The sequence below is a fragment of the Anabrus simplex genome, chromosome 13 (genome assembly GCF_040414725.1).
Source record: "Anabrus simplex isolate iqAnaSimp1 chromosome 13, ASM4041472v1, whole genome shotgun sequence".
In the NCBI taxonomy this organism is placed as follows: domain Eukaryota; kingdom Metazoa; phylum Arthropoda; class Insecta; order Orthoptera; family Tettigoniidae; genus Anabrus; species Anabrus simplex.
The window spans coordinates 70,662,689-70,681,830 of record NC_090277.1 but is presented as its reverse complement, the minus strand read 5'-3'; the positions used below and the strand labels follow the sequence as shown (position 1 = coordinate 70,681,830).

The 19,142-nt window shown below is 38.3% G+C and overlaps 1 protein-coding gene across 2 annotated transcripts in view; it reads left to right on the top strand.

Moving 5' to 3' along the window:
- The window catches only part of r (carbamoyl-phosphate synthetase 2, aspartate transcarbamylase, and dihydroorotase rudimentary), a 394,723-nt gene that overhangs the window by 351,900 nt on the left and 23,681 nt on the right, over window positions 1-19,142 (top strand). For both annotated transcript variants that reach the window (XM_067157339.2, XM_067157338.2), the window contains 4 exons: window positions 3,614-3,906; window positions 11,095-11,236; window positions 13,384-13,454; window positions 15,737-15,915. In XM_067157339.2, coding sequence (XP_067013440.2) covers window positions 3,614-3,906; window positions 11,095-11,236; window positions 13,384-13,454; window positions 15,737-15,915 — 685 coding nt within the window. The remainder of the gene's footprint in view (window positions 1-3,613; window positions 3,907-11,094; window positions 11,237-13,383; window positions 13,455-15,736; window positions 15,916-19,142) is intronic.

Here is a 19,142-nt window from a genome sequence, read left to right as displayed (position 1 = left end):
ATTTCCTCCAGTTTTCCCCGCGTTAAAGAAGCAGTATGCGGCTTTGCATTGTCATGGAGAAGAATGACACTTCGGATCGGTTGCCGGCATCGCTTATTGTGATGCACAGCTTTTGCTTCATCTAAAAGGCGGCAGTAATAGGCTGCATTAATTGTCCTTTGTTTGTGAAGAAATTCCACCAGCAAAACACCCGCGGAGTCCCAGAAAACGGTTGCAAATCCTTTTCCAGCAGATGGGTGTGTTTTGGCCTTGACTGGACCTGCTTCGTCTCTTCGCTGCCACTCCGTGCTTGCTTGCTTTGACTGTGGGGTGTAATGAAGCACCCAAGTTTCATCACAAGTCACAGTATGATGCAATAAATCCTCTCCCTCCTCGTAGTAACGCAGCAGTCTCTGACAAACTTCCTGGTGTAAAGTATTTTGTTCCTGGTTGAGGAGACAAGGAACCCACCTGGCAGACAATTTTCTGAAATGGGGTTCATCTATGATGATGGTTTGAACACTTCTGTAACTTATTTCTACGGCTAAAGCAATTTGCAGAATTTTTATTTGCCAATTTTCACCAAAAATATCACGAGTTGCTACAATGTTGTCTGCAGTGGTTCTTGTCCATGGTCTCCTTTCATGAGGTTCATTTTCTTTCCTGCCACAAATTTTTTAGCCCACTCACACACTCATGTCTGCAAAAGTGTTTCTTCCCCAAACTGTGTGCAAAGCAGTCTCAAAATTTCGGAAGGTTTGGTGCCCTCTTTTGCGAGGAATTTGCTAATGATGTGTTGCGCAACAGACGTGTGCACCTCTTGCTCATTCATGGCGTACTGAAGCAGCCCAGCTCTCCACCGACGTTCACGTTGGCGCAACCCCTTCTCCAGACACCCCCACCAACATCCTGGCAAAGCTCTGCCTGAGAATTCAAATTCCCGTTTATATTTGATTTGCCTTCCTTTGAACTTTGTACACCCTTATCTGATTTGTAAATGTAAATATTTTCTACCTTTCCTCCAAATTAATGACACTGGTCATTGTTTGGAAAATTCTCCTAAAAGATCACTGTCATCTTGCACAAAAAGTAGGAATTTCCTATGGCTCTGCGCAAAAGTCTGCCAAATTAATGCATTTGAGCCGTATACAATAACTGTGGCACACGCTGTTCTGTTGAGAATACCAAGCTAAGCCCTTTTTTCGGAGAATTAACTGACAGGGAGCGTGATTTGGCATTTATTTCAACAGGACTTTGCCCCTGCTCACACCACAAATAATTCCATGTCAGATATTTGCAAAGTGTTTCCACAGATCAGAGTTACTAGTCGGGATTTGTAGCCCCCTCGGACCCACAATTTATCTCCCTGCCTGTAAACTAACCTAGACAATATTTCTTTCCTTTCGTTTTTATTTTGCACAGAATAAGTTATCTTATTTTTCCTTTTCTTTTCATTATTTAGTAAAAAATGGCTAGATTATCATCTCTGGTGTAAATTAAAAAATGTTGTGTAACAGACCTGCACACCACACAAGAACTGAAACATAATGTTAGTCAGGAAATCGCTGGAATTCCTCAACGTCGACTACAGGGAGTGATGAATAATTTACTAACGAGGTGGAGAACCTTTCATAATTTGATAACTAATGAATTTATTAAATTTGTTTTGTTACTGTTGTATGGTTTATCTTCACGCTGCTAACCTTTACCTACACATGGGAAATGAGCACAGGCCAGAGCAAGACCTCTTTTGTTACGAATTGAGATGGAATAAAGTGATGAGTCAAAATGGCTCGGTTCCAGTGCTTGAGTCTCATCAGCGCAGTTCAGAGAGCTTCGGGTTTGATTGCCGGTCGGGCCGAGGATTTTGATGGTGATTGTTAATTCGTCTGGCTCGGGGACTGGGTGTTTGTGTTGTGTCTTAGTACACATACAACGTAGGATTGATATCTGGTGTTAAAACTGGGCTAAAGTGCCGACCATGATAAATTGGGAGGGTTAATGTTTGAATGGTGCTTTTATCAACAGTTTCTTCCTTTCATCTTTGGTATTTTTACAATTATTTATATTAATTATATTAAAAAATTTGCTTGCTTTATTCACAGTTGTCTATTGAGCAATAATTCATTCACATTATAGAATGATTGAATATATTGCGTTGCATTTGGAAGGGCAACTGACCTCAAACTCCCAGCCAATAACAAAAAATGACCCAGGTTACTCTGGTGACCCCAAAATTAACTGGGAAAACTGAAAAAGAGGTACTGCTTATAATCAAATTGTGAAAACCTGTTGTGTTTTCTTGAGAGTTAAACTGCACACTGTTGAAATAGAGCTATATTTGTTTGTAACAGACAACGATAATTCATGTCTGAGTTGCAAGGAAACAGAAGAGGTCAGCAGAGCAGGAAGGCTGCAGGTTGCACAAGTTGCTAATACGGTAATCATTCATTTAGAGTACCAATGGAAAATGCAGCTTTCTTGACGTCCTCTGTGCAAGCATAGCTTACCGATGGAGAATAATCTGCATAAAGGTACCTTTTCCAAGGATAAGCAATGTGTATTGTGAACAGCAGTCTCGCAGAATGAATGTAATGACGTAGTGCAGGTTTTTCGAGTTGACAACCCTATAGATTCACAATTAAGTATTTATTATTTTCCACCTAGTCGATACAATGATTGCTTAAGGCAATTTAATGGTTAAAAGTGGTACATGTTCCTCTTAAGCATTACTTTGTCAATTTTATATATTTTTCATCTAAACAGTGTTATGTGGCTGAAGATGTTGATAAAATTCGAAACATGTACCGCTTTTAACCATTAAATTGCCTTAAGCAATCATTGTATCGACTAGGTGGAAAATAATAAATACTTAATTGTGAATCTATTGAAGTGCGATACGGACCATGAAACTGATTTTATGTAATTGACAACCCTAAGCGACCTGTGCACCTCTGAGGACTTATGACAATATCTAATGTTCTATGGAATGAACACACTTGCCCATTGTGGGCTGATTTATTTACAAGAAAGTATTTCCAGAGGCAATATCTAAACAAATGTTCATTCAAAATAATTCTCATATAAAAGCCTTTTTGTTTCATTAATACCAAAACAGTATTTATTATCCTCCTAAGTCTTGGTATTAAAGTAACAATTCAGCCATCAATACAGATAAAATGTTTATAGTCTGTAAAAGCCTTTCTATCATATTTATTCGCTCTTGTGTAAGTTATTCGCCTGAAGTGTCTCGGGTTTTTGCAATAACCATGTGCAATTTTTCACATGTTCTGTAAACTGTGAGGACAGAAGTTATAAAAATGTTTACTGCGAACTATCTATTGGAGACGGGCACATGCTTCTGGTTACATTTTGAGGTTTAGTTAAAATCTAAAAAATCTTATCCTTACAGTTTTCGCTCTATGTGAAATCACTTGGGAATGCTAGAACCTAAGCATGCACCAAAATTCATTAAAATATCTCCAGCCATTTCTGAGTTACAGCGGAACAAAGATACTGACAAACGTTGCTCCCACTTGGTTTCATTATGTGTAATAGATGACCATTATTGAAGGGTATATCAGAATTTTGAGAGATTCTAGTGTATGACCATGTCCCATGTTGTTTTTTGCAGATTCTTACTCTAAGATGCTGTCGGATTTTAGTTCCAAGACCCACCTGGTCCCAGATTTGAGCCAGCGTTGTGTGTCGCCTCTGTTACGCTTTAAGAGCGACAGTAATCCAAACCTGTACGTAGCACCTGTGTCTGCCGCACCTCTGACAACGGTGTGTAGTCACGGACTGACTGGACAACACATTCTGGCTGTCAACATGTTCAGTAAGGAGCAACTCAACGAGATCTTCAACCTCGCACAGACCCTACGAGTCTTCGTGCAGAAAGAACGACCTCTGGATCACATACTCAAGGTACACAATGTGTTCTTTCTCAAGTCATATTTTAGTGAATGATTCTTTCATTAATGATTGTAAATCCATCTTACATTTGCTACCAAGTTCAGCAATTCAGTAACCCTTAAAATATCGCTATTGAAGTAAAATGGTCAAACAATTGGTGGTGCTGATTTTTTTTTGCTAGTTGCTTTGCGTTGCACCGACACAGATAGGTCTTATGGTGACGATGGGACAGGAAAGGCCTAGGAATGGGAAGAAAGCGGCCGTGGCCTTAATTAAGGTACAGCCCTAGCATTTGCCTAGTGTGGAAATGGGAAACCATGGAAAACCATCTTCAGGGCTGCTGACAGTGGGGTTCGAACCTACTATCTCCTGGATGCGCGCTCGCCTGGTGATTATTATTTTAAGAGGAAGTACAATTTTATTGGGCAGCTCTCCTCCATTAACACTGATCATAGGGAAAACCTTTTAAACAATGAGGGCAATACCATAGGAGTCAAAAAGGTGAGGGAGGTCAGCTAGGTAACAAGTGGGAACCTGTGGTTACCAACTCATTCTCACTGTCCCCTCGCAGAGAGGCCAGTACTGTGAGCATTGTGACAGAAATCATCAACTTTGATGGGTCTCATGTCGCCTGCATGCTTTGAAAGTAAATGCTATCACGGCCGGGTGGGGGAGATGGTGGGAACAAAGAGAAAACAACAAGATGACATTCTAAAGTCTCGCTATGAAGAAATATGAAGTTGACATGTAGAATCTCATCTCCCGATGTCGGGAGGGGGGGCACATTTTGAACCATAATGAAAACATGAGTATAATAAAAGAGCTCATAGAAATGACGAATGAAATGGTGAAGAAAAAACCACCGGGCTTGAATAAATATGATATGCCAGCATTGTGACACAGACAGGTCTTATGGCAACGATAGGATAGGAAAGGGCTATGAGTGGGAAGGAAGTGGTATGGCCTTGATTAATGTACAGCCCCAGAATTTGCCTGGTGTAAAAATGGGAAACCACAGAAAACCACCTTCTGGGCTCCTGATAGTGGGATTCAAACTCATTATCTCCTGAATATAAACTCACAGCTGCATGACCCTAACCTCACAGCGAACTCGCTCGGTCAACCCATAATCATCACTCGAGCGAGTGAATACCTATTATGATGATGACGTTCTCTTTCGGAGTCTTTGATTACCTCATGTTTTGTAACTCAGTGTACCCTTACTTCAGATTACCTCACCGTTTAGAGTTAGTAAACACTTGCTCGCATTGTGTTAGCTCTTAGTGCTCAGGTCACATTAAAGACATGATTTATTAAAGGATATAGATCTTTTTCTTTTACTGTAAGAAATGAAATGTTTTAGAATATTAAGAGTAGCCTACACTTCATGACCTTCCAGCTTAGTTCATACCTGTGAATTGTAATTGGCACATTACATGATATCATTTTACCATCCTTAATTTTGAAATGGAAATTTGGATAAAAATAAATACATGCATAATTTTTCCTGCGATGATTATGTAAACATTCTCGGTCGTCAATGGTTTTTCTGTTCATCTTTTTTGTGAAACGTGCAGTCGTGAAAATGTCTACTGTTTTAGTGGCTGGTCGGTCATAAATATGTAGAGGGCGACCGAGAAATGATCACATTCACAAAAAGCTACAGCAGTCGTGGTGCATCACACTTACACTACTGGCTTCAACTAAAAGAATCATTGCAGAGTGTTAACTTTTTGATGCTATACTACCATAAGAATGTCAAGGACGTTTTAATGAAAATGTGCATTCTAAGGGAAACTCGCCTTTTGGAGGTATATATCTTTTCCTTGTTTTCTGTAGCACACAGGTGAATAGAGAACATTTGAGCACCATTATTATTGCTAGAGTTTCGTTTGTTTCATTTAAAAATGTGTGAATTATGGATGATTATTATTAAATAGCTATTTACAAGAAGAAGATAGTGATAGCTGAAAATCGTATAGCATCTAGAAACACAAACCGAAAGTTTGAGTTTAATAGGAAGACCTTCTATCGTGACCTTGAAGGCGACAGATTTACAGTAAGTGAAGATATTAATCTTGAAGAAACCAAACGCTTTTGGACTACAATTTGGCAATATGATGAAAGACAAGATTATGAACAACTGATCCAAGAACTAAGTCCAGCGGAAGTGGAGGTAGATATGGATAGAGATAAGATAAAAGAGGTCATATCCAGTTGTATAAAGTACCTTGCGAACTGGAAAGCAACAGGACCTGATTTTGTATATAATTACTTTATTAAGAGAATGTATGCACTACATGAGAGGTTAGAACAACTAATCCACGAAATAATCCAAAACCCAGACTTGATCGATGAAGAGCTTTATGCTGGGATAACATATTTGATTCCAAAAGTCCCGAATGCAAACATACCGCAGCTCCTGAGGCCAATTACATGCCTTTCAAATTTATTCAAATTAATCAGCAAAGTGTTCACGGTAATAGTCAATGATTTCTGTGACGTGAACAATATTATCTCAAGTAATCAAATGGGAACACGCAACCGATGTCAAGGCGCTAAGGAACAAGCACTTATAAGCAAAACCATAAATGAAAAGTACAATAATAAATTGTGTACTGCTTGGGTGGACATTCAGAAAGCATATGATTCGTTGTCACATGAATACCTAATTGAATGCCTACGGAAGATACATATGCCAGAAAACATCATTAAATTTGTCAATAGAACACTTGACAAACAGAGAACAACATTAATATGTGGAAATAAAGTGGTCGGTGACGTGAAAATAAATAGAGGAATATTACAAGGAGATGCTCTATCACCCAAGTTGTTCGTAATTGCTATGGAATCATTAAGCAGAATTCTAAATAAGAACTGCGAGAAGATCCAAGCAGATGAACATGGAAGAATTGAGTGCAACCACCTCATTTTCATCGATGACATTAAATTGTTCGCCAAAGATGTGCAGACATTGAACGAGCTGAGCCAGTGGACGAATCAATGTCTCAACAACATGGGTTTTACAATCAATCAGCAAAAGTCAGCGAACAATATCAATTCGAACCATATCTTTGGAGAGAAGGTAAATGACGTGGAAGGATACAAATACCTAGGAATATTAGAAGACTCGAGAAATGTAATTAAACCCGAGAATAAAGTTATCATAGCCAACAAGATCGAATCACGGGTAACAAATGTATGCCAAACAAAGTTGAACGCGAGAAACCTGTTTGCAGCAATAAATGAGTACGCGTTATCAACTATTAACTATTATATTGGCCTGATCCCGTACGAGCACGAAGAATTTAACAACATTGATCTGAAGGTGAGAGGAATCTTGAGAGAGCATAATATCGTCAGAACAGCAGGTAATATGGAACGACTGTACCTGAAAAGACATGAGTTAGGAAGAGGACTACAAAATATTTCTGAGAAGGCCGAATTGATTTTACTAGAACTATGTAAATATTTGGCAACAAACACAAGAACGAAGTTTATCGCAGAAAGTGAAAGAAGAAATGCAACCCATCTTGGACTGATTGAAGAACATTTGAAACGGAAGCACCTAATTGAGGAAGGAAACGATGTCACGGTAAAAGTAGTTAAACAGAAACAAAAACAGATGCGAATGGATCGAATCATGGCTAAGTCAATGCATTCCACATTGTTCCGTGAACAACAGGAGAAATTTGTTGACGTAAAACAGTCATCGTTATGGCTAATGAGGGGGAATATATCTCCACAGGAAGAAGGAATGTTCTGTAAGATACAAGACAGAAACATCTTCTTTAGTCATGGGAGTATATTCCAGAGGTGCCCACACTGCAACCAGGGCAATAAGACACTAGATCACCTGGCAACACAATGTGGACGAATGCTTAATTTGGACTACAAGAAACGCCACAATGATGTTGTCAGATGCTTGCATTTCATGTTCACCAAAAAGTATGGGCTGAATAATTCTAAGAAAATAAAGAACTATAAAGTTGAAAATGTCATATCCAATCAGCGAATTAGAATAAAGTCAGACGTCATCATACAGACTGAGCTTCGCATTGAACACAATAAACCGGATCTGATGATACATGACCTTGTAAAGAATGAAATCCTATTAATTGAAGTTGGAATCACAAACAAAAATATCCTGAAACAGACCGAAACCACTAAAGGAAGAAAGTACGAGATGCTAGCCAACGAACTCTCACTTATGTACAATGGGGCCAAGGTGACGATGGTCCCTGTGGTAATAACATGGGACGGGCTAGTTACCAACTTGTTCAAGAAGCACATGGACAAATTGGAAGTGAGCAAACAGCTACAGGCCTACCTACAGACCATTGTACTAAAAAGAACATGTGAGAGTGTGCTAATCGACTTCAGACGAGGCAACTTGGATAACGAGTTGTGGACGGAGGACTTGCAAACAATGATGGACCAGATGGAGGCGGTCCTGGTACCGTAAATGGTGTGCAAGAAGTGTGTATACAAATGCGTAGAATCATTGGATGTAACATGGACTTAAAAATTAATTGAATAAATTTATTATTATTATTAATATAAATTTCATATTGATCTAACTTTTAACTTTCACAGTTTTTTTCACAACTTTTTGAAAAATGGAGTAAATTTTAATAAAATACTATTGGAGGTAAGTAAATATACGTATAAACAAGAAAGTGCTGCGAAGTGGCAGTCTGCAGGTCTACTACGCAAGAAACTTGCAGTATGTTGATAGAAAGCTTTTATACAAGTTTGCTGATACCGATATACATGCTTTTGTTACTGTAGTTCCTCAATTGCTACTTTCGAAATTGGATTAATTAAATTTCAGCAAGGCGGTAATAAACTTTTTGAGTTCATACCTCAAAAATTGCTTTTAATGTGACACAGTAAATAACAGATCTAAGTGGCTTAACTAACTCCTCGACATCTCCCAAGGGTCTGTACTTGGACCATTGCTGTTTGCAATTACATACACGATGTTGCCAAATCGATTATACGCTGCAAGTATCACCTCTATGCTGATCTGCAGATTTACTACCACTCAAGAACTGATAAAATTCAGAGTGTTGTACGACAAGTTAATGCAGATTTAAGTCTTATAAGTAATTTTGCATTCAGTAATAATCTCAAAATTAATCCTCTTAAAACGTAAGCAATAATCATTGACTCTTCAAAAAACTTACATGTCTTAAAACAGTATGAAATTCCTCCCGTAGCACTAAACAGTACCATTATTCCATATTGTGAAACAGTTATAAATCTTGGTGTGGCTATAAGCGAAACATGTGATGAAAGTGTGCCAAAAGATATATCAGAGCCTGAATCCCCTGAAGTGGTTTAAAAATATACTTCCTTGGTCCCTGAAAATAAAGCTCATTCAGTCACTTTTGTTTCCAATTCTTGAATACTGTGATTCAGTTTTTATTGATATCGGTAATGAGCAAGGCATGAGACAGCAACATATTCGACATACGTCCATATGCCCACGTATCGCCATAGTATAGACAATTATCTGGGTTACGACCGAATGACAGACAGACTCCATGCAACTACTTCCTTAGCTCAGTACACCTGTTCAATACCCGGTCAGGCTGTACGCTAGAAATTCCTGTACATCGAACTGCAACCTACAACAGATCATTCAGAATCACCTCCACAAGCTGGTGGAATGAACTCCCCAATGACCCCAGAGAAGCTAAATCTAAGACAAAGTTTAAAATCCTCTTCCAGCATCATCTTGCAAGCACTTCCAGTCTTTCTTGAGTGTAAATGGGATGCATGAATGAGGGTGACTATTATTGTTTATTGTAACGTGTTGCAGTTTATACTTTAGTTAGTTTAGTTTATACTTTAGGTTGTAGAGATTTAATGTGTTTAAATGAGGTCATTTCAGTTTTTATACTGTTACCATGTATTAAAATGTAAATTGTTGCAGTTCTTACATTGTAAATTAGTACTCATTTATATACATGAAGTGGTTAAGTGTAAGAAAGGGCCAGGATCCCTAACTTTGCCACAATAAAGTTGCTATAATAATAATAATGTTTCAGATATGTCCAGAGAGTACAGACTTCAATCTTTCCAGCAGTAATACTTTGCTGCCATTGCACAGCAGGAATTGAAGATACAGGCAAATGGAAGAACATAGCTGACAAATCAGTTTCTGGCATTTTTAGCAGCAGCTCACATGTTAATATATTGGCCTTCTGGCTCTATATGGGTTAAGAAAAACCCTTATCATTTCAGGGACCAAAATCATACCAGAATCCAAAAGTTGAAAATGAACTATTAAAATTTGTAAGCAGATTAAAAATCTACAGCTATTCAGTTTGGCACAAAATGCTACTGTTACAGAAGCTGGAGATCGCAAAGAAAAATAATATAGGCATCTCACAGTTTAAAGCAAACCCATGGTGACTGTGTAGATTCACAATTTACTTCTGTGCCAGCAAATGCTGAAGGACCATACTGATAAATTTTTGGAATTCCATTGGTATTCTAAATTCAAAATTAAATTTGCATCCCTTCCTCCTTTTTTTCTATGTTAAATGCAAAAAAAAAAAAAATCCCAGATAATCACTCGAATAGACACGGTACTGCCTAAAGTAACTTCAAAAGTGTAAATATCCTGTACAGTTGTGTGCAAATTACTCAGCAGTGGTTGTCCTACAGATTGCTTATTCTTAGATTTCATGCTTTCTAAGGGAAAATATTGGATAAAAACGTTCTCTCTCATGTGCCTTGCTCAGCTACATATTCTACATATAATTTTCAGTGTGTATATCAAAATTGCCCATAGCGTTGGTGTGGATTTGTATAACTTGCACTATAGTACTTTAACTTTTGAAAGGGCAGAGGGTACCTCATACCTGATCACGCAAGGATGTCAGAATTGAAGGCTAAATATAACAGCTGTGAAGCATTTTGGTCAGAAGTGCTCTGTCTACATGGACTTACCTGAAAACTTGCTGTTCTCCATCTGTTTGCCATGCATTTATATTTTGCCTTGTTAGCTTTCTCATTGGAACTTTAATAGTGTAAATATTAAATTAATTTGACGTATAGGTAATAAACTTTACAGTGATAAACATAAAGAAACCACAGAAAACCATAAAAAGCTGTAAGTAATGTTTTACCAGACTGACCTAAACTAAACAATTCCCTATTGTTCATTATATTTCTTTCTGATAACAGGGCAAGGTGATGGCATCCATCTTCTACGAAGTCAGTACTCGCACGAGCTGCAGCTTCTCGGCTGCAATGCAGAGGTTGGGAGGAAAAGTCATTCACATGGATGAGACATCGTCTTCAGTCAAGAAAGGAGAAACTCTTGAAGGTAAGAGGGATCAATTAGTACAGAAAATATCTTATCCCTACAATCTAGTAATAATGATGTTATTGAGTTTACGTCCCGCTAACTACTTTTGACAGTTTTTGGAGACACTGAGGTATCAGAATTTTGTCCCACAGGAATTTGCTTACGTGCCAGTAAATCTACTGACACGAGGCTGGTTATTTCAACACTTTCGAATACCACCGGACTGAGCTAGGATGGAACCTTTGAAGTTAGGGTTAGAAGGCCATTGCCTTAATCGTCTGAGTCACTCGGCCTGGTCCTAGAATCTAGAAACTGATTCCTTTCCACTCCTAGGCCTTTCCTATCCCTTTGTTGTCATCTGAGTCAGTGCAACGTAAAATGTTTTTTTAAAATTAAAAAATTCAATAAATAAATAAATAAATAAATAAATAAACAAGACATAAATAGTATGTTTTTCCTCTTTCCTGCATTTGTTAAATTTTGGAGTTGGCATGATTTGGGATTTAGGTCCTTATTTATGGGGTATATTCAAACTTCCCTCCCCATAAACTTTGCTCTGGCAAGCTGACCTAACTGCTTCACTTGGCCATGAGAGATTTTAAAAAAAATTAAAATAAAGTTTATTTATGGTCGCTTTAACTTAGAAAGTCATATCGCGACATTCATGTATAAAGTAACATGAGAGATTTATTATTCTGAACCCTATAGTTTTGTTTAACTTTGTTGAACACATTCTGAACTAAGTCACATGTTTTCACAAGAAATGATCACTGAATATTTGCTGAATACTTAAGTTTTGGAATTGGGAAGAAATTTGTGATTTCTGTTGTATGGATGTGGATCTTGGACAATCAGAGATGAGGATTGGAAATGACTGGAAGTGTTTGAGATGTGGGTCTGGAGATGAATGATAAGGAGTAAATGGATTGAAAAGAGAACAAGGAAGAGTGAGCTGATGTTGATAATAAAAAGAGGAAGAGCTAAATTCACTGGCCACATTTTGCAACACAATACCTTTCTTATCAATCTGCTGGAAGGAAAAATTGTGGTGAAGAAAGACCGAGGGCGACCAAGACTTGCCACAGAGTCTCCATTATGAAGTGAAATGAGGAGCTGAGGACGGGAAAGACAAGGCATTGCCTTGATGACGATGTTGGTGCCGACAAACCGCCACTGACTTCTATTGCACGGATCAAATAAATGAATGTAGCAGTCGTCTCGAATCCACTACATACCAGCTTCTGAAAAATGAATATAGGAAATAACATTTTACATAACAGGACCTCAGATTTTAGTTTGAGCGCATTAATGATTTTATTTCAAGCATGAAAATTTGGAAACATGTTCTCTTTATACTAAATATATTTTTAAATGCATTTCTTTTCAGAAAACAACAACAACAAAAAAGCCATAATTTCTCCGTAAGGAGGTTATGAACACTGTGACCAAGGCACAACAACATGTGGAGCATTGAGTTTCAAATACGGTCTGTTCAGGACATTATGGCACCTTATCTTCCTCTATTGAACAAGCAGTGCTGCTGCTTAACTGTGTTCCAATTCAGGTTTCTTCTTATGAGTCAGACTGCTTTAGTCTATGTCTACCTCTTGTTTTTCCTTCAGACTTGGCCTTCATCCTCTTAAAACATGTCCAGACCACGTCAGATTTCTCCTGATATCCTAATTTCGTATTCTGCCCTTTCTTCTCTCCTCTATTAAACTTCATCTGGATTATGGTCTCCTGTCTGGTCACTGCCCAGGTCTCGCGAGTATGGGGAATAATAAATCACCTCAGAACACTTCTTCCTTTCAAATGAAATTTCGAGTATGGGGAATAATAAATCACCTCAGAACACTTCTTCCTTTCAAATGAAATTTCTTGTACTCTGGTAAAAATATTATATCCTTTTACATCCAGCCTTGCATCAGTTTGATTCACATATACGTGAAATGTTGCCCAATTTCAAGATCTTGTCCACCAGTTTTAAATTGCGTGAGTAGAAAATTGTCATCCTAGAAATTAACAAAATAATAACCAGCCATATAAAAAGCAGATACTTCACAAAAAGTTGAGACTGCATTCCTTGAATAAGATTTCTGTTCCTTTGAGATAAAAATGCATTCTCCATCAATTTGAAACAAAGAATTCCATTTGTTTTCTTGCAGATTCTATAGCAGTGATGGCTGGCTATGCTGATGTTATTGTACTGAGGCACCCCCAGCCTGGAGCAGTATCCGTAAGTATAAACTATTCCGCACCTGCCATCCTTAAGTTTAATGGGTATTTAACAAAACAGTAGATTGCACTCCAGAGTTAATGAGCTACGTTTGTTTAAGCATTTTGCAAACTTCAGTAAAAAAGATCATCATCACAAGGCGTTTGACTCATTGCTGAGCATCGTGAGCCCATGAGCGAAGTGTCACCATCTCTAACGGTTCCCAGCTTGTCTTAAAACCTGCTGAAAAGGTAAACTGGTTAATTTCTTGGTGTGCTCGCTGTTCTCCTTGGTCTCATGCCCTCGACCTTCTCTTCCACGATTAATTTTTCTGGGTTTTGACCATCTCTGTCCAAAGAACTGGAGGATTTTTTGGTTGATATGGGGAGCAAGGTGCTTGGAACTCCTAAGCTTATTTTTGTAACGTGAACTCTGATAGTGGGGTTCGTCGAACTCGCTACATAATATTATTTTAAAGAAAGAAATTTAAAAGTTTATGAAGAACTTATCCATTTAAAACAGAGTTTATGATCACTAGAAAATATTCTTAGTGTGCAGTAAGTTCAGCTATTTTGAAATATTGTAAACTATGTCATGGGAGTAATACAGTCATATTTTGCAACGTGGTACATTGAAATTACTCTAAATTATCTGTTTCAAGGCAGTTGACACATGTTACAAGTTTTCCTAAGTGTGCATTGCATACATGTCTGTTACACTCTGCACATTATTGCTTTGGCTTGTTGAAATTTTTGTACTTCTCCTTTCTGGTTTTAGCATCTCTCATTTAAACGTAACACATCCTTTCCTTTAGGAGGCTGATCTCAATGGGGTTGTTCGAGCATGATTTTCCTGCCTAGATAGATTCCATTGACTGAATAATCTGCTTGGAAAGCCCTTTTGGATTTGCACTTATGTCTTCCACTTCAGGTGTCACTATTCCAGTCCAGCTTGCAAAACCAATAGTTTTTGCCTGTTATGCTTTGTAAGATTGAAATATATGAAGAAAGTAGATACTTAGAAAACAATGTCATTGTTGACCAAGTCATGTTTACCAGAGGATACAACTTTCCTTTGATTGTCGCAAATGTGAGAAACATAACAAACAACACCATTAAAAATATGCCATGGACTTCCAAGAGAGAGAGAGAGAGAGAGAGAGAGAGAGAGAGAGAGAGAGAGAGAGAGAGAGAGAGAGAGAGAGAGAGAGAGAGAGAGAGAGAGAGAGAGAGAGAGAGAGAGAGAGAGAGAGAGAGAGAGAGAGAGAGAGAGAGAGAGAGATAGAGAGAGAGAGAGAGAGAGAGAGAGAGAGGGGGGGGGGGGGGGTCATTGAACTCATACTAACATTTTTCATTTATTTTATCAAGTGCACCATATGACAAGTAAAATCATAATACTATGGTCTAATAAAGTAGTCAAGGGACAATTACTCAAAAGGAGGAGCACCTGTGAACATTTTAAAGGAAAATATCTGTGATTAATTAAGTTTAAGGGTTAAGTTCTTTGATAATGGATGCATTAGTTCTTCCGGTCCATTTTATGTGTGGCATTCAGCGCCCGCACCAAAGCGGCAGCTTGTCTTAGGCCTGGAGAGTCCATGTTTAGCAACCGTATAAGAAATTTCAACAAGGTGGATCTTCAGTCAATACTGATCTGCATTTAGGGCAGTCGCCCAGGTGGCAGATTCCCTATCTGTTGTTTTCATAGCCTTTTCTTAAATGATTTCAAAGAAATTGGAAATTTATTGAACATCTCCCTTGGTAAGTTATTCCAATCCCTAACTCCCCTTCCTATAAATGAACCCTGTTCTGCCAGACCTTGGAGAGCTGCTTCATAGTCACTCATCCTAGCGTGATCAGTCTTCTTATCTTATGTACTCAACTTCCCATGTCACACACGGTTGACCCTTAATCTGCCTGCGAGTTGGATCTGTGCTTGTCGATCGGTAGTAAGTGTGGACTTGCTGAGATTGATGTCTAATCATATGATAGACTAACATCTTTTACTTTTGTCAGTAGTTCAGCAAGTTCATCGTCGCACGGTGTCGTCTGCAAATCTGAGATAATTAATAGTTCTTCCACCAATAGACGTACCTCTTGTCCATCCATCAAGAGCTTTCCTAATGACATATTCAGCATAAATGATCTATAGTCGAGGGGAATACCTCACCAATATTTCTTAGCAAAGTAGCAGAGAATTTCATTCAGTGCATTATTAAACTAAGGACGCGATAGACTCGGACCATGCACCGAGAGTGGTAGCACAAGATAATGTGAAACTTACAGTATTTGTATGTATTTCAGCGAGCAGCCCAGCACTGTCGCAAGCCTTTGATAAACGCAGGTGACGGTGTGGGAGAACACCCGACCCAGGCTCTGCTGGACATATTCACAATTCGAGAGGAGATCGGTACAGTCAATGGACTGACTATCACCATGGTCGGCGACCTCAAACATGGCAGGACCGTCCATTCCCTTGCAAGGTAAAAACATTACAAAAGAGATTAACCACAAATTTTCAATTTATATAATTAAGTTGCCCTGTAGTTTGTTCAGTTTTCTATGCTGTGGTTTTACAAAAATAGAAAATACTAGCTGTAACACCTGTCGTTGATCGGACAATCACGGACCACTTATTGTTCACCGTTTTCTGAGGCACGTGAGTGGCCGTGCCTCTACTTGTCAGCGGCTTATTGTGACTTACTCCTTTCTTTGTTCTCATTTGGTCTTTGGAGTAAAGCACAACAATTCAAACGCTGTTAAATTATATAATTTATTTATTCACTAACACTCATTAAACATTCCCTAAATCATATACAAAACAATTTAAAATACAATAATAATAAAAAATAATAGACTACAAGTACACTTCCGCGAAAGCCAATGACGTCACCGCAGCGTGACGCAACGGAAAGTTACCGATAAACAAGCCAGCTGGCGTATTGCTGTGGTTCATCGTCAATCAGGACAGCTCCAGTGCCTTGTTTTGCTCATTGTAACATATCCGTTATGTTCAATTTACTTATCGCAGAAACTGCCACACTGCCCCTTGCTCGTCCTATGTCTTTCATTAGTTACAAACCCTGTGCAGTTCAAATCCATCAGTTTCTAGGCAAGAAAGTGTTGCAGTCCCATCTCCGTAATTCAGTTTTATGTACGCCTAATTTACCAGTAAACTGCTCGAAAATAATTCCTGAAATTTTTTTTGTAGAGGACACATTGCTACTGTCAAATGTGTAAACAATTTCTCACTCAACTTTATAGTTTTCGCAAAAATACCCTACTGCATTGAGCCAAATATCCCACCGAGGAAGTATTGCATACCTGCCAACTTTTACGGTTTGTCCGAAAAATTTACAGAAAGACAATGTGTTTTACGGATGAACTATAATATTTTACGATTTTATGTACCAAGATCTTCTTTTTAAAATTTGCACGAGAACAAGCTTCTGCAAGCCGCTGATACACGCTGTGTGACCAGCGAATATTCGATACATCGCTCTGATTTATATTCATCTGGCCGTTAGTCTTTGACTGGAAGAACGAGATGCATTCTGTATCCCAGTCGATCGATATAGATTTGTTTGTGTCGTGGATAACCGTTTGCTTGTTCTTTGCATTTATTCGTTCGATAATAACCTTTTCTGCCTGTATAAAAATAGTTATTTGGTCTTCAGGAATTACAAAGCATATAAATAATGCACAGGAGAGTTTTCCACCTGTTCAATACTAAGTTGTATTTACAATGTTATTTACATTACATGGGACTAGTTTCAACCCTACGTGGGGTCATCGTCAGCCATATTAAACATACACAATATTTGGCATAATCCTAAAACATGTTTCTAAGCAGTAAGAATCTTATGAATACATAATTTACAATATGAAGTGTGGTTGAATTAGGCAAGGGCTATGGCGCTCAAAATGTTGCAAATGAAAATGAAATATTACATGTGACGTAGGTGAGTATTGAAAGTACACTAAACATGCTAAAAAATCTGGAATAAAAGTACAAATGAGGTGCTCTGTGTTGTAGGTTAAAAAATGTTTAGTACGATTATAGACTCATGGAATTCAGTAGGTCCTGGTACCGAGTGCTATGGTACTAAGAATGAACACACTATAAACTGACACATATATAAAAATATACAAGTATGTACAATGTCCAAGTAACAAAATGTGTAGTTGATACTCTCTAGGAGAAGAGTCAACTATACACTGTATCAGCTTAAGCGGAGAATTTGGCACTTGGTGAATTAAGTAACCAAGCCGTGTTGATTGGGCTGCATGGTTGATTGTTGGAGTTGTGCAGAATGTGAAGTTTTTTAATTCTTGTTGAGAAGAAAGTAGACACTGCACTTGGTGATATTAATTGGTGGAATTTTCAGTTCATAACGGAAAACAAATTGGACCTATTAAAATTGAGAAAAGCGAGTAAAATGCAAAGTATGCGGAAAGAGGAAAACATTACCACAAAGGAATGGACACTCGCCTTGCGCTGCGGTGTGTGTAGCTTAGCTGATAGTGTGCGACTGGTAGTGGAAGGAGAAATATGGGCTGGGAGGAGGGCAGGCGCATGCGGGTTGGGTAGAATGGAGGTGGCTTGGGAGGGGATGGGGTGGGGTTTGGAAGGGAGAGGAAGGGTGATTTAAGGCAGAGCGGAAGGGTGTGGGAGAAAGGGTAACTGTTTCGGAAAAGTACCTTTAATTAAACTTAGGATTGAGTTCTGGTTGGCTGAATTATTGTTTCTGAGAAAAGTGATAAATAAATCGAAAAGTATGTTGGGTTTCTCTGAGATTTCATTAAGATTGTAATTGGCATTAAAATATCGGTCTAGGTGTATGTAGTAATTTTCCATTATGTTGAGTAAAGGACCCTTATTTGCTATTACAAGGATGTCCATGTCCTGTTCGATACTGGTAAAATTATGGTAATAATCTTGCATGTGTTGGCCGATAGCTGAAAACTTGTTGTATTTTATTGCATTAGTGTGCTTATGGTATCTTATATTGAGCCAACACATGCAAGATTATTACCATTCATTCATTCCATCCCTGACCTGGTCGAATGACTGGAAACAGGCTGTGGATTTTAACGTCCCAACTCTGGTTACATTATAACTTACAATATTACCCTATGTCAAATTAAAGTGATTTCTAAAATTGTCAAGAAAAGACTTGGCAAACTTGTACAATTGATATTCTAAATGAAACTTTCAAAATATTTCATACCGTGATTACCTTTTTTCCCTTTCTTTTTAAACATCTCTTATCATAAGTGCAGCAGTGGTCATAAGTTGTCAAGCTCTGAGTGGCTAGACCACTTCATGTCTGCCATTTCAAGACGGATAAAACAGAAAAGAAAAGGGGAAAGGAAACAAAAAAATAAAAATGAGCGGCTGGCGCTCCGAGTCGCCCACTAACCGCTAAACCAACAGTGCTACAGATGCTCTCAGGCAAATTGTTCAGAGGTATGAAGGTTGTTAAATTATGAGGGCTGTTTTCTTGTTAAATAAGAGCAAATCGCAGAAACGTTCAGACACATGTCTGATTATTTTTTGACGTAATTCAGGCTCTGTAAAGTTTGAATTGCATTTGTGTCCTGTTACCTGTGGCCTCCCTCTCGTAGTACTCTCTGTACTGAAATCTCTTGCAGAAAATGACCTCCTGTACGTAATAAGCTTGTGATGTGAGGCCTACTGCATGTTATT